The sequence below is a fragment of the Saccopteryx bilineata genome, chromosome 2 (genome assembly GCF_036850765.1).
Source record: "Saccopteryx bilineata isolate mSacBil1 chromosome 2, mSacBil1_pri_phased_curated, whole genome shotgun sequence".
NCBI lineage: Eukaryota > Metazoa > Chordata > Mammalia > Chiroptera > Emballonuridae > Saccopteryx > Saccopteryx bilineata.
This window is the reverse complement of record NC_089491.1, coordinates 347,859,777-347,874,719: the sequence shown is the minus strand read 5'-3', so window position 1 is coordinate 347,874,719 and position 14,943 is coordinate 347,859,777. Positions and strand designations below refer to the sequence as shown.

Here is a 14,943-nt window from a genome sequence, read left to right as displayed (position 1 = left end):
ATGCGGGAGTCTGTCTGACTGTCTCTCCCCGTTTCCAGCTTCAGAAAAAAAAAAACAAAAACAAAGAGGGAAATTGGCCTTATGAAACATTTTTGTTGAGCCTATTGTGTCAGTGTTGCTGAGATCCTTCTGCCGCTAGGAAGCCAGGTTCTATCCATCCCGGGAGAATTGCACCAAACTGAACTGCTCTCTGAAGATCTTCAGCTGAGCTTGGGAGGAGTCTGAGCAGCAGTCCTGTTGCTCAGCTTGTCTGTGAATAAGCCTCCTGAGAGAGTAGCAGGAAGATGGTGTTGCTGAGGCACTGACTTTGCCTCACTAGTTAATTTCTAGAACTCAAAACAAGCACTGGTAGTAAGTGTCAAGTTGCAAGTCTGTGTGAGTTTCAATTTTTTATTTTTTTGCATTTTTTGCATTTTTCCGAAGCTGGAAATGGAGAGGCAGTCAGACAGACTCCCGCATGCGCACGACTGGGTTCCACCTGGCATACCCACCAGGGGGCGATGCTCTGCCCATCTGGGGCATCACTCTGTTGCATCCAGAGCCATCCTAGCGCCTTCCTCAGCGCCCAGGTCATCTTTGCTCCAATGGAGCCTTGGCTGTGGGAGGGGAAGAGAGAGACAGAGAGGAAAGAGAGGGGGAGGGGTGGAGAAGCAGATTGGCGCTTCTCCTGTGTGCCCTGGCTGGGAATCGAACCTGGGACTCCTGCACACCAGGCCGACGCTCTACCACTGAGCCAACCAGCCAGGGCCTGAGTTTCATATTTCTCTACCATTGTGGATAATTAGTGGCTGTGTTTCCAATAAGCTGGTTGAGGGGTGAGTGCAGTACCCCAGGAAGGTGACTATCTCTGGCTGTGGATATTAAGAAGCTGGGGACGGCGGCATTGTTCATTTGTGGAGTAGGGGTGAAGATTGACATGGAGCAATGATTGAGCCTCCCTCTCCTAAGCAAGTGCCTGTGACTTCATGCTCCTCGCCTCCAAATCAGGTTACATCCTTCTGTTATATGTGCTCAGGGCACCATACACCTTTCTTCATAGCCTATAATTATACGTTAATCACAACATGACAAATAAATGTAAAGGCCATAGACATAGGAGCCGTGTCTTTTTTGATTCTCGTGTTCTGGCACACAGACACTTGGATAATTTTTTCTTGAATGAATAATGAATGATTTAGCTCCGTGAAGCAGAGGCTAAATGCTGGGCCATTGTAAGAAGTCATATATAGAATTTCTTGTCTGAGAATGCTGAGGAATAAGATTTCTATGAAGTAGTTCCTGTTTATCTAGAAAGTAGGAAAACACAATTTCCCAACACAGATAGGTCCTAGGTTCTTTTATTCAGCAAGTATTATGTATCAGCCATTGGGTTGGGATGCATGCTATAGTGGAGGCACATGGAAGGCCAAGGGTGGCATGGGAGCACAATGAGGCAGGCAATGACCAACTCTGCTCAGGACTTTGGAGAACAGCTTTCTTGGAAGAAGGAACATCAGAGCTGACACACAATGGAAGATTTACTGAGCTTAAAGTAGAAACAGGTATTCCAGGCACAAGAACAAGCACCCGCCAGTCATGATCACAGAAGCAGGTGGTAAGGTCCAAAAATCCCAGATGGTTTGGAGTGGTAGATAGGACGAGAGAAGTGAGCAGAGCCTGCCAGCCTTTTAATAGAGCAGAGAATTGGCTGAGATTATTTCTAACTACAGTGACCTGGAAAATGCATTCTGGAGAGGAGCTGTTTGAGCTGGATCATCAGAGATTATGGAGGATTTACACAGGCAAGGATGAGGAGAACGGGCTTTTCAACTAGTTCCCTGTGGAGCTCTCACTTATCCTTTAGATTGGCTGGTGTGTTTGGAGTAGAGGTGAGAAAGGGTGCCTGGAGCACTTTCTGAGGAACCTTGACTGCACTGAAGCGGTAGGCAGTGAAGTGTTGACCCTTTTATACCCATCTCCATTACAATGTTTATCATGTTATCTTATTCTCTCCCTATCAGACTGCATTTTTATTAATTCATTATTCATCCAAGAAATAATTACCAAAGTATCTGTGTGCCAGAACATGAGAATAAAAAAAGACACACTCCTGTGCCTATGGCCTTTACATTTACTTGTCATGCTGTGATTAATGTATAACTATAGGCTATGATAAAAGGTGTATGGTGCTGTGAGCCTGTATAACAGAGGGATATAACCTGATTTGGGGGTGAGGAGAGCCTTCAGCTATGACCAGAGCATGAATGAGAGTTATGCAGAGGAAATACAGGGAAGAGAGTTCCAGGCAGGGAGAGCCTGATGGCAGAGGGAGTATGATGTATTTGAGAAACAAGTCCTGAGGACTAGAGAACTGAGAACAAGAGGGAAGGGGGACAAGCTGAGACTGGGGAGGGAGGCAGTGCCTTGTGGACTGTGATGCTGATTTTGATCCTTATTTTGAAAGCAGTGGAAATCCATTTTAGGGTTTTTAAGTGAAGAGGAATTGGAGTGGGTGATGTGACATACTCAGATTTATTAGAAAAGATTGCTCTAGCTACAGTGTGGAGACAGATTGGAGTGGGGCAGGAATGGATATAAGGGAACCACATTAGGCTAATACAGTGGTCCAGGTGAAAAAAGAAAGAAGCTTGGATTAGTTTAGTGACAGTAGTAGAGAGAGGAGGGAGCAGGTGGATTTGAGACCTTTAGAAGGTAAAATGGAGGTCTTCGAGGTCAAAACTGGTTTCATAATAATACTAAGAAATGATTTGCCTTTTCTCTCATTCTCTCATGGGTTTTCCAAAGGTTATATGCCTGAGGCAATGTCATTGCTGTGATGGCTAATAGAATGTGTGCCTCCTATGTAATATTGTGTTTTAAAATTTTCTGAGTTTTAATTTCTAAACAGTGAATATCAGTTGATAAAACCCACATAATTAAAAACTCTTTAATGTCCTCAGTTTTTAAAATGTGAAGGGGTTAGCGTTGGACCAGCGTGTTAAAGTCCCGGGTTCAATTCCTGGTCAGGGCACACAGGAGAAGCGCCCATGTACTTCTCCACCCTTCCCCCTCTCCTTCCTCTCTCTCTCTTCCCCTCTCACAGCCAAGGCTCCATTGGAGCAAAGTTGGCCTGGATGCTGAGGATAGCTCCATGGCCTCCACCTCAGGCACTAGAATGTCTCCGGTTGCAGCGGAGCAACACCCCAGGTGGGCAGAGCATCGCCCCCTGGTGGGCATGCCAGGTGGATCCAGGTCGGGCACATGCGGGAGTCTGTCTGACTGCCTCCCCGCTTTTAACTTCAGAAAAATGCAAAAAAAAAGGTGAAGGGGTTATAAGATCAAAAGGTTGATGCTTGACCTGTGGTGGTGCAGTGGGTAAAGCATCAACCTAGAATGCTGAGGTGGTGGGTTCAAAGCCCTGGGCTTGTCCGGTCAAGGCAAATACGACAAGCCATCAGTGAGCAACTAAAGTGAAGCAACTATGGGTTGATACTTCTTGCTACCCCCTCCTCTCTGTAAAATCAATAAATCTTAAAAAAAAAAAAGAAAGAAAATGTTTAATAACCACTATGGTATTGAATTTGTAGGTGTTGGGAGAGCAGGAGGTAAGTTATTGCTTCTTGGATCTATATAAATGGCACTGCCTATTAACCATACAGTAACTCCAAAAGAGGACCTGGTTTGGGGTTCTGAGAAGGGGCAGATCTGATGTTTTAGACAGTTTGAATTGGAGGTACCTTTGAAACAGCCAAGAGGAAATATCAAATACCTATTTGATATGTTAGAACACAGATCTGTAGCTCACAGGGGAAAAAATCAGGAATAGGGAAAAAATTAGAAATGGTCAAATTGAAGCATGGGCCCAGAAGAGAGTGCCTAAACAGGCTGTAGAATGAGAAGAGAAGAGGGCCAAGAACTGAGCCTTAAAAAAAACAGATCCTCAGTGTCCAATTAGAGCAGCGGTTCTCAACCTGTGGGTCGCGACCCCGGCGGGGGTCGAACGACCAAAACACAGGGGTCGCCTAAAGCCATCGGAAAATACATATTTATTATACAATACATTTTTAAATAAAATATGAATTAGAGGAAGATGAACCTGTAAAGGTTACGGGAAAGGAGTGACCAGAGTAGGAGGAAAAGTAGGAGAGGGTGGATAATAGGCTTTACATGGTACCAGCCAGGTTGGAAAGAACAGGCCAAGGGTAAGAGACATAAACTTGTCATTTTCATCCACAAATGTCTGGGTGCTTGCTATGCTGGTACAGGGTAAGGCCTTCTAGAAGTAAAAGGAAGGAGGAGAGGAATCCTGGTCAAAGCATGAGGGAAAAGAAGTCCTAGCAGTAGAAATGGGATCAAAGGGCAAGCCTTAGCCATTCAATCCCACACCAGTTGAACTGCGAGGGCTCTTTGCCTTCTTCCCCCACCAACATTTACATACCCGTGAGTATTTAGTGAGAGACTGAGCATGCAAGTCATTCAGCTCCCACTGCAACATTTTCAGTGATGGGGAAATGCAAGGTAGCCCAGTCCAGTTTTATTAATTTATTTATTGATTTGATAGAGACAGAGAGAAAGAAACATTGATTGTTGTCCCACTTATTTATGCATTCATTGGTGCCCTGACCAGAAATCAGTACAACATTTTAACCAACCGAGTTAACCTACCTGGTCAAGGCCCAGTCCAGTTTTAGACAGCTCTACTTATTTGCAGTTCTTCCTAATTTTGAATTGAAAATCTGCTGTACCTTACTTTACCCATTGACTCTAGTACTGCTCTCTTGAGCAACATTGATAACACATCTTTCATAATAACAATTTTTCTTTTTTAAAATTTATTATTTTTTATTTAATTTATTGTGTTTACATAGATTCTAGAGTTGCCCCGATTGCATCCCCTCCCCCATATTCCCTTCAACATATAACAGTTTTTCAAATATTTGAAACCAGCTATTATGTTCACCTTTTGTTTTTGACATCATAATATGCATACCTTGAATTCTGATGTTTTTCAAGCTAGTTTGTTAAACTAATTCATGCCAAAACACAAAAACAAGCCACCCCCCCAAAAAAAATACCCTACTAGATAATGAGTTAACTGAAAAGACCCCAGACAAGGCAGATGGAATTTCCCTACTTATATGATACGCTTCCTCATCTCTTTGCTTATAGATTTTGTACCCACTTTTGAAGCTGAGCTCAAGCACCATTTCTTCCATAATGCATTGAGTGGTCCCCTTAAGTCAAAGCCTCATCTAAAGGACTTGTCACTGTCAGATTCTGACTCCTGTTTGGTCTAGGGCATCTCAAGTGCCTTGGCCTCTGTTTTTACTCCATCTTGGTCCTTCTCTTCCCACTCACTGCCTCACATAGTGAGGCACACAATTTGCAATCTCTAAGGAATAGATAGCCAGTGAGACAAGTGGAGGCAATCAGTTCTTTCAAGGAGTTTGTCCGTGAAAGAAAAAAAGAGATGGGGTAATAGCTTAAGGGAAGTGAGAAATAAGCTCAGGATAGTTATAGGTTAGAGATCTGAGCAGGTTTATGAAGGGAGACACAAAGACAGCTGAAAAGATTGAAGGTGTTGAGAGGGGACCTTGGGGGGAGCTAACCCTTGCTAGGGAGGAATTGGGGAAGTCCAGGTAGATAATAATGCTTTGACAAGTAAGAGGGGAGCCCTCTTCCTCTGAGAGAAGAGGAAAAATTTAGACGGGGAAAAAAAGGAATGCTGAAGGAATGGGGCAACTAATAGAAACTCGCAGGCAATAATGAGTTAGAGACCTGTGCACAGAGCAAAGCTCCAATCCGAGTACAGATTTGGAAGAGTGTACAACTGCAGAGGTAGTGACCATAAACAGGGAAACAGAGTGGTCAACTTCCTTCACTTCTACAGGTATTTTCTCCTTTTTTTCCCCCAAAGATTTTATTTATTAATTTTAGAGAGATAGAGAGGGTGGGGAAAGAACAGGAAGCATCAACTTGTAGTTGCTTCCCATATGTGCCTTGACAGGGCAAGCCCAGGGTTTCAAACTGTTAACTTCAGCGTTTCCAGGTTGATGCTTTATCTACTGTGCCACCACAGATCAGGCTCTCTTTCTTGTTATAAATTCTTCTGTGATACTAGATGAGACCAGAAATTGTTTAGTGGTGGTAACAACTTCAAAATAAAATGAGAATTTTGAAAGTTGGAACACTTAGGGTCTACTCTGGGTCTTATAGAATGAAAATGTTAAGAAACTTGCCTGACTAGGTGGTGGCTCAGTGGATGGAGCATCAGACTGGGACTCGGAGGACCCAGGTTCGAGACCCTGAGCTCGCCAGTTTAAGTGCAGATTCATCTGGTGTGAGCAAAGCTCACCAGCTTGGGCCTGGGGTCACTGGCTTGAGCAAGGGGTTACTCCGTCTGCTGTTGCCCCACGGTCAGGGCACATGAGAGAGCAATCAATGAATAACTAAAGTGCCGTAGCGAAAGATTGATGCTTCTCACCTCTCTCCCTTCCTGTCTGTCCCTATCTATCTCTCTCTCTGACTCTGTCTCTGTCAATAAAAAGAAAGAAAGAAAATGTTGAGAAACTGTTCTGCACAGCCTGGTGTGCAGTATGAATATATTGGGAAATATTGGTTAAGTTTTTCTATTGAGGAAGAAAAAATGATTTGATTCCATCCCCCATCTCATCTGTCTCTCTAGAAAGAATAGGGTTTAGAGAAAATAGTTGATGGCCAAAAAAAGCTATCTCTTACTTTGTACTTGCAATGATCTGCACATTAACAGTGACCCAAAGCCCTAGTACTCCCTGCGGAGGCAGCTTCCTGACTGCTTCAGCTTCCTGCCAGGAGGCTTCTCTGAGAAGGGCTAGAATCTAAGAGCCTGTCTTTCAGTTCAGAGTCAGAATACAGAGCAAAAATCAGCCATATCCAATTCTGCTGCTGCTCTGAGTTAAGGAGTCTAGCAGAGAGCTAGCATGCCCTGGGAGGAATGTGGACCCTTGGCAGCTTAACCCCCTGGCTTTCTTCTTCATGGGAAGTTGTGGGCCATTCTGAACACAGTACCGCTACTCTATCCTTTTGCTTCAGCTGATGCTGCTGGTATAAATGGCCTGATAAAACTAGAGCCAGGGGGAACTGCCCCAGAGAACCTACTGTTCTTGCTGTGCCTACCTTCTAGATCTAGAATGAGCTGTGTCTAGCAGAGCACCGTGATTTGTGTGTCTGGCTCACTGTTGTCCCTGCTCATTAATATGTGAACATTGGTGAGGCTTAGAGTTCAGTATCCGGTCCTGTTCAGGTCCCTGTCTCTTGTCCTCAACTGCTGTTGTGTGTCTCATTGGCCCACAGTTTCTGAAATGAAGATAAAAACAAAACTGAAAATGCTCTAAAGCAGTTCTGCCAACTCCAGGTTTTTCCATTCGCTTCCTCTGATAGCCATTGGTTTGGGGAGACTTCCCTTTCCTGCCCCAAGCTGTGGGCCTGTGCACAATAGCCCCTGGCCCATTGCCCATCAGATAACAAGGCTGGCTCTCTGCAGGCAGCAATGTGTATTGGAAAAAGTGAAAGTCTCTGCCTGGAAATAAAAGCTCAGAAAACCTTTGCTATTTTCCCCCCAGCTACTCCTGGGTCTGTAGTGCTGGCTTCATGTGAGCTAGTCCCATGCCACCTGCAAAACCAGGGAAGAGTTTACTGGCTGCTAGTGGAGAGAATGGGTATCAGAGGCCATGGATATTTTATCCCAGGGAAGTCTTACTCTATATGCGCCACGTAACAGATTGAGAGTAGTTCATCCTGTCTAGGATAGTCTGAACCAATGTCTGGGATTCCATCAATAAGTAAATGTTTTTCTTTCTCTCTAATCATTCCCTTACTATAGACATTTTTCATCTGTTCTAGGACACTCCAAATTTTATTGGTTAGGATTCAGTTGCACAGAACAGAATCTTCTCTTAACTAGTTTCAGCAAGAAGAGATTTAGTGCACTTCTGCCTTATAGGATTGTTGGAAAAGAGAAACAGACACACCATACCCAGAGTCGTTCCCTCTTCTGTGATCAGGAAACCACCATATCTGGAAGCACAGTTCCACTCTGCTCTGGTCCACACCACTTGTATGGGGGTGCTTGTACCTGTGTTGTGGTAGGAAAACTAGAGACCAAGTGTGGGGCCTCTTCTAATGCTGCATCAGAAAAACCAAGGCTTCCATATTGTGCCCAGAAACAGCAGGAAGCCATCTGAATCTCACACCAAGTGCATCTGATTTGGCCAAACCTATAGAGGGTCCTAGAAATAATAGCTTTTAGCTGATTGACATTTGAAACTGAGTAAGACATACTAGAAGGGTAGAGTGGATCTTAAGTCTAACCCATTATATCTGCCATAGAGTGTGAAGGAAACAAATGGAATTCTACTCAGTTCTTACCATGCCGATGTACCTGTGTCACCATATTTATAACTTCCAATGAAAGTTTATGAGGTAAAAAAAAAAAAAAAGTTTATGAGGTAGATAGTTCTTCCTATTTTTGCAAGAGAGGAAATTTTGGCAAGAGTTTAAATTATTCAGCTGAGTTGTAAAACCTCATTTCAACCCTTGTTCATCTAATTCTTAAGCTTAGGCTTTTCTCACTACACCTTTGCTCACCTCTCAGGTTGCTTCTGCTGCTGACAAATGTTGCCAGCATATGGATTGGCATCCCATCGATTACATGGGCTACTAAAATGTTATCCAAAGCCAGAAGTGGAAAACAGGCACTCGACTAATGTTTGTAAGCCATGTATTAAATAGTGCTCCATGTTTGGGTGTATAGTAAGGCTTTAGAAAAACCATCCTTTTTTCATGGTTGCACTAAGAATTTTGTGCTCCAGTGCCGAAGAAAATGGCCAGTTACATGGATCTTTGGCATCTGGGCCTCTGAAAAGTGGAGTAGATTTCTTATTTTTTATCCAAATTTCCCTTACCTCCATCTTGTCATTGCCTCTGAGCCCTCTGTTGACCAAATGGCATCTTGCATCTCTAGTCTCTGACCTAGAAGTGACCATAGGCTCTGTCCAGTGAGTGTCAGCCTGGTGTGTGGGTGTCCCAGGTTCAATTCCCGGTCAGGGCACACAGGAGAAGCGCACATCTGCTTCTTTACCCCTGCTCCTCATTTTTGTCTCTCTCTCCTGAAGCTATGGCTCAGTTGGAATGAGTTGGCCCTGGGCGCTGAGTATGGCTCCATAGCCTATGCCTCAGGCACTAAGAAGAGCTTGGTTGCTGAGCAATAGAGCAGTGCCCATATGGGCAGAGCATCGCCCCCTAGTGGGTTTGTGGGGTGGATCTCAGTTGGGACACATGCAGGAGTCTGTCTCTGCCTCCCCTCCTCTCACTGAATTAAAAAAAAAAAAAAAATGAGTGACCATGGACAGAATAGCTCTGAATTTGAGCTGCATAAAACATCTCATGCTGTCACAAAATCCTCACATTAGCCCCCCACCTTCTGCTCCTGGCATAAAGTCTGTCACATTTCCCCATGGGTGGTGATCCCCATCTTCTGTTTGGATTGTTCATGGGGAGCATATGGCCCAGACAGTCCAGAGAGAAGATTTGCTTTCCACCACTATATTGAGCTGCATGCCTGCCTTTTGGAAATATATTGTGTTCTCAAAATCACCTTGGCTGAACTGGGAGTCACAAAGACTGTTTTCTAGCTGCAGCCCCATCATTAAATCATTCTATGACTTTGGGTCTGGGCTTCTCCTTCCTTTCAGTGTAGATGATAATGCACCTCTACTGCAGGGGTGTTGTGAGGATTAAACAAGTGGTAACAGTGTAAAAAAGAAAAGAAAAATTGTCTTGGCTAATTTCATTGCTCTGGTAGTTCATGATACAATATCCCTAAATTTATATTCAGAGCATTGTCATTTTCTGCTGAGAGCCTCGAGGTGTCAGTTAGGGCTTAGAAAATTTGGACAAACAGACTCTTGGAAAGCATGGCACAAGTACCTCTTTATCTCAGAATTGGTAGCCTCCACTCCGTGAATGAGGCATTGAGACTGGAAGTCCAGCAAATATATATGTCTATTTTCAGAGCATTTTTGTTTCTGGCTTCTGCTCTGAGATCAGGTGGGGAAGCCATGTTACTGAGAACCCAGGTTAGCCTTCCTACCCAAGAAACTTAATTGTCAGTGGTCTTTAGAGAGAGGGGCTGGGTTGATGCCCCCAACTACAGATTGGAAGTGTCCTTGATGGCTAGTTTATTAAAATGTCTTCTGTACAATTGGATGAGCCATGTATTCTGAATTATTGACTTCATGTGGAAGAACAGAGTCAGTTTCTTGAAGGACATTGAAAATAATAGTTTAGGCCCTGGCCAGTTGGCTCAGTGAATAGAATGTTCGCCTGGCATATGGACATTCTGGGTTTGAATCCCAGTCAGGGCACACAAGAAAAGTGACCATTTGCATTTTCTTCCTTCCTCTCCTCCTCTCTCCCTCTTCCCCTTCTGTAGCCAGTGGCTCAGTTGGTTCAGGCATCTGAATATGGCTTCATTGGTCTGAGCGCATCAGCCTCAGACGGTAATAATAGTTTGGTTGATTTGAGCATCAGCCTCAGGGTGAATCCTGGTTGGAGTGCATGTGGGAGTCTGTCTCACTCCTCTCACTAAAAAAGGGGGAGAGGGTAATAGTTTAAACTCCTTAGAGACCGTCTTTCAAAGAGCAACCCTCCCCACCATTCTTTGACTTTTCTGTAAGTACTTTTTCTTCTTTTCTGGGGTTCTTGGGTTAAGGAGAGAAGCCACCTGCCTCAAGAAGTTTACTTGAGCCTCAGCACTGTCTTCCAGGATGTTCTTCAGAGAGCCACAATCAGCTCTCCACCAGCCTCTGTAAGAGGAGCTTGGTCTGACCTGGCTGTATGTCTGCTCCTCTCAGGCTGCATATTCTGAGCTCTGTGGTCAAAGGTCTTGTTTCTGTGATCCAGGCTCCCAGAACCCTGGCCGAAGCTCACCGCCCCCTGGCTATGTGCCTGAACGACAGCAGCGCATTGCCCGGCAAGGGTCCTACACCAGCATCAACAGTGAGGGGGAGTTCATTCCAGAGACCAGCGAGCAATGCGTGAGTATGGGCCAGAGTACACCTTGGGTGTGTCAGACCAAGGTTAAATTGGGACATTCTTAAGGGCATGGTGCAGAGCTAAGGACTTGAGAGCCTCATCTAATATCTCTTTGGTAAACCAGGCCTACCCAGATATGGATTATTCCTTTCTAGGGGCCAAATATCAATCATGTGTCAAAGATGGGACCTAGCTTCCTTGGGTGTTGGATATATATTTGACAAACTTGTTCTCTTCTGTGGTTCTATCACTCGTCTCCTTAGCAGATATACCACTCTGCTATTTGTATACTTTATTATAACCTTATAACTGCCTGTCATTTTAGCCAAATTTTAAAATATTATAACCAGTCCTAAACTGACAGATTTTGGTTTTCATCAGCTGTATTTTATTTAGTGTTGCTATTTTTTGATAAAAGGTAGGGAGTATATACCATATCCAGATTACACTGTAGGATTTGGTTACTTTAGGTGAACTTTTATGGTGGTAAGCAGCTGTATTCATTTTCTGTTGTTACGCAGCAAATTACCACACCTTAGTGGCTTATATAACAGCATACATTTATTTTATAGTTTCCTTAGGTCAGGAATTCAGTTATGACTTAGCTGGGTCCTATACTCTAGGTCACACAGGCTGCAAGCAAGTGTTGGCCAGGCTGCATTTCTTTCTGGAGCTTGGAGTTCCCTTCCAAGTTTAAATGGTTGGCAGAATTCGGTTCCTTGTGTCTTTTTTTTTTTTTTTTTTTTTTTTAATTTTTTTTAAATTTTATTTATTCATTTTAGAGAGGAGAGAGAAAGGGAGAAAGAGAGACAGAGAGGGAGAGAGAGAGGAGAGAGAGACAGAGAGAGAAGGTGGGGAGGAGCTAGAAGCATCAACTCCCATATGTGCCCTGACCAGGCAAGCCCAGGGTTTCGAACCGGCGACCTAAGCATTTCCAGGTCGACGCCCTATCCACTGCGCCACCACAGGTCAGGCACTCTGTTTTTTTTTTTACTGGCTGTTGGTCAGGGGCCACTCTAAGCTTCTAGAAGGCACCTACAGCTTCTTGCCACATGACCTTCTCACAATGTGGCAGCTTCTCTAAGGCTAGCAGGAGAGTCTCTAGCTCCATTCTGTGAAGATGGAGTCTTACAAAACAGCATAATCTCAGGAATGGATATCCCATCCTCTTTGCCAAAGTCTATTGACTAGAGCAGGAGTCGGGAACCTATGGCTCGCGAGCCAGATGTGGCTCTTTTGATGGTTACATCTGGCTCGCAGACAAATCTTTAATAAAAAATAATAATAACATTAAAAATATAAAACATTCTCATGTATTACAATCCATTCATTTCCTACTGCTCATGTTCATGGTTGCGGGTGGCTGGAGCCAATCCCAACTGTCCTCTGGGACAATACCGACTTTTTATTGAATAATGCATAACGTACACAGATTGTTGTATGGCACTCACGGAATTACATTTTAAAATATGTGGCGTTCATGGCTCTCTCAGCCAAAAAGGTTCCCGACCCCTGGACTAGAAGCAAGTTTGAAATTTTACCCAGACTCAATCAAGGAGAGAAGATTATACAAGGCTGTGACTTACAGAAGGGGGATCACTTTATGGTGTATCCACCACAATGGCTAACTCATTTTAATGACTAGCTTTTTACTAAGACTTCATCTTTTTTTTAATTTATTGATTGATTTTAGAGAGAGAAAGAGAGAAACATTGATTTGTTATTCCACTTAAGCATTCATTGATTGATTTCTGTATGTGCCCAGACTGGGGATCGAACCCACAAATTTGGCATATTGGGACAACACTCTAACCAACTGAGCTACCTGGTCAGGGCTTACTAAGACTTCTACGTGAATGTTTATAAGAGCTTGACTCATTAAGAGTCAGAAACTTGGCCTGACTGGGCAGTGGCACAGTGGCTAGAGTGTCGGACTGGGATACAGAAGACCCAGGTTCGAGACCCTGAGGTCTCCAGCTTGAGCGAGGGCTCATCTGGTTTGAGCAAAAGCTCACCAGCTTGAGCCCAAGGTTGCTGGCTCGAGCAAAGGGTTACTTGGTCTGCTGAAGGCCCACGGTCAAGGCACATATGAGAAAGCAATCAATGAAGAATTAAGGTGTTGCAATGCGCAACAAAAAACTAATGATTGATGCTTCTCATCTCTCCATTCCTGTCTGTCTGTCCCTCTCTCTGACTCTCTCTCTGTCTCTGTAAAAAAAAAAAAAAAAAAAAAAGTCAGAAACTTGAAACAACTAAATGTTATCAAAGAGAGAATGGATAAACAAATTGTATCATACTCTTACAAAAAAAATACTAGACAGAGATCTTTAAAAATGAACAATGATTGCCCTGGCCAGTTGGCTCAGTGGTAGAGTGTTGGCCTGGCGTGCAAAAGTCCTGGGTTCGATTCCCAGCCAGGGCACACAGGAGAGGCGCCCATCTGCTTCTCCACCCCTCCCCCTCTCCTTCCTCTCTGTCTCTCTCTTCCCCTCCCGCAGCTAAGGCTCCATTGGAGCAAAGATGGCCCGGGCACTGGGGATGGCTCTGTGGCCAGTGCCTCAGGCGCTAGAGTGGGTCTGGCATAGCGACGCCCCGGAGGGGCAGAGCATCGCCCCCTGGTGGGTAGAGCGTTGCCCCTGGTGGGCGTGCCGGGTGGATCCCGGTCGGGCGCATGCAGGAGTCTGTCTGACTGTCTCTCCCTGTTTCCAGCTTCAGAAAAATACAAAAAAAAAACAAAAAAAAAAACAATGATTAAAAAAAAGTGAACAATGATATATGAAACAGTTTAAATCTCACAGTATGTTGAGTTAAAGAAGAATGTCTCTAACTTTTTAACTAGTGGCTCACTTGATGAAAATGGCATCTTGGCTTAGTGAACTCAACAATAGTGAGTTTCTCATTCTGAAGTCTTTTTAATGAGCTTGCTTTGATTGTAAAGAGAAAGAGTGATCTTATAAATTCTGGGATTTTAGTCTAGGAAGGGGAACTTTCTTAAGGGTAAACTATCCCAACAGAAGGGGGATTTTACCAAAAACTGCTTCTTGTAACTTTTCTTTCTCCTAAAACTGATTCGTATAACTTTTTTTTTGTTTTGATAGCTAATCTCTGTACAACATTATTCAGACTATCTAGGTAGGCTATGAGAAGCTCTTTACATTGCTTCTTTTCTATTTCTGCCTTCCAGATAAATTTATGTGTAGAACAGTGACCTAGAGTGCTTTTAGCTGCAGATTCCCTCCTTGTGTATTTTATTGACCATCTTTTCTGCTTTCTCTAACTGAACTTCAACTGAACTAGGGGTGACTTGGGTGTAAAATCTCAGAGATTGCAAATGAGTTTGATTGCTTTTGTTCTCTGTCCCTTCCCATGGTCCTTTTTACTCCTTTACTTTACCTGCCTGGCCCTTGAAAACATGGGAGTATTAGACTCCTAGTGACGACAGACTTCTGAAAAGAGGCCAAGGAAGGTGGCTGCTGGGGAATGCCTAGATCATTCCCCAGCATCCCGCCTCTTTAGCTAAAGAGAATTGCTGCTGGTATTTGAGCCATTCAAGATAAATGCATTTAGACTCCAAAACAGCATAGCATATAGTGAAAGAATATTCAATTGAGACTTTCTTCTTTTTTTTTTATAAATTATTTTTTTTTTTTTATTTATTTATTTTAAAGGAGACAGAGAGAGAGAGAGAGAGAGAAGGGGGGAGGAGCAGGAAACATCAACTGAGACTTTCTTGAAAAGTGAAACTAAGATAATTTTGTTTTTGCTTTAATCAGACTTAGGTAATTTTACTAATTTTTAGAATAAAATTCTAAGAAGTATGAGTCATGTTGATTTTTTTTTGGCTTAATTTTTCTAACAAAAATTTTGCTAGTACAACCTAACTTCATTCAC

The 14,943-nt window shown here is 43.6% G+C and overlaps 1 protein-coding gene across 4 annotated transcripts in view; it reads left to right on the top strand.

The window, feature by feature from the left end:
* MAP3K3 (mitogen-activated protein kinase kinase kinase 3) overlaps positions 1-14,943 on the top strand; it is an 84,981-nt gene that overhangs the window by 58,031 nt on the left and 12,007 nt on the right. For all 4 annotated transcript variants that reach the window (XM_066262644.1, XM_066262647.1, XM_066262643.1 and 1 more), the window contains one exon: positions 10,921-11,054. In XM_066262644.1, the coding sequence (XP_066118741.1) occupies positions 10,921-11,054 (134 nt within the window). The remainder of the gene's footprint in view (positions 1-10,920; positions 11,055-14,943) is intronic.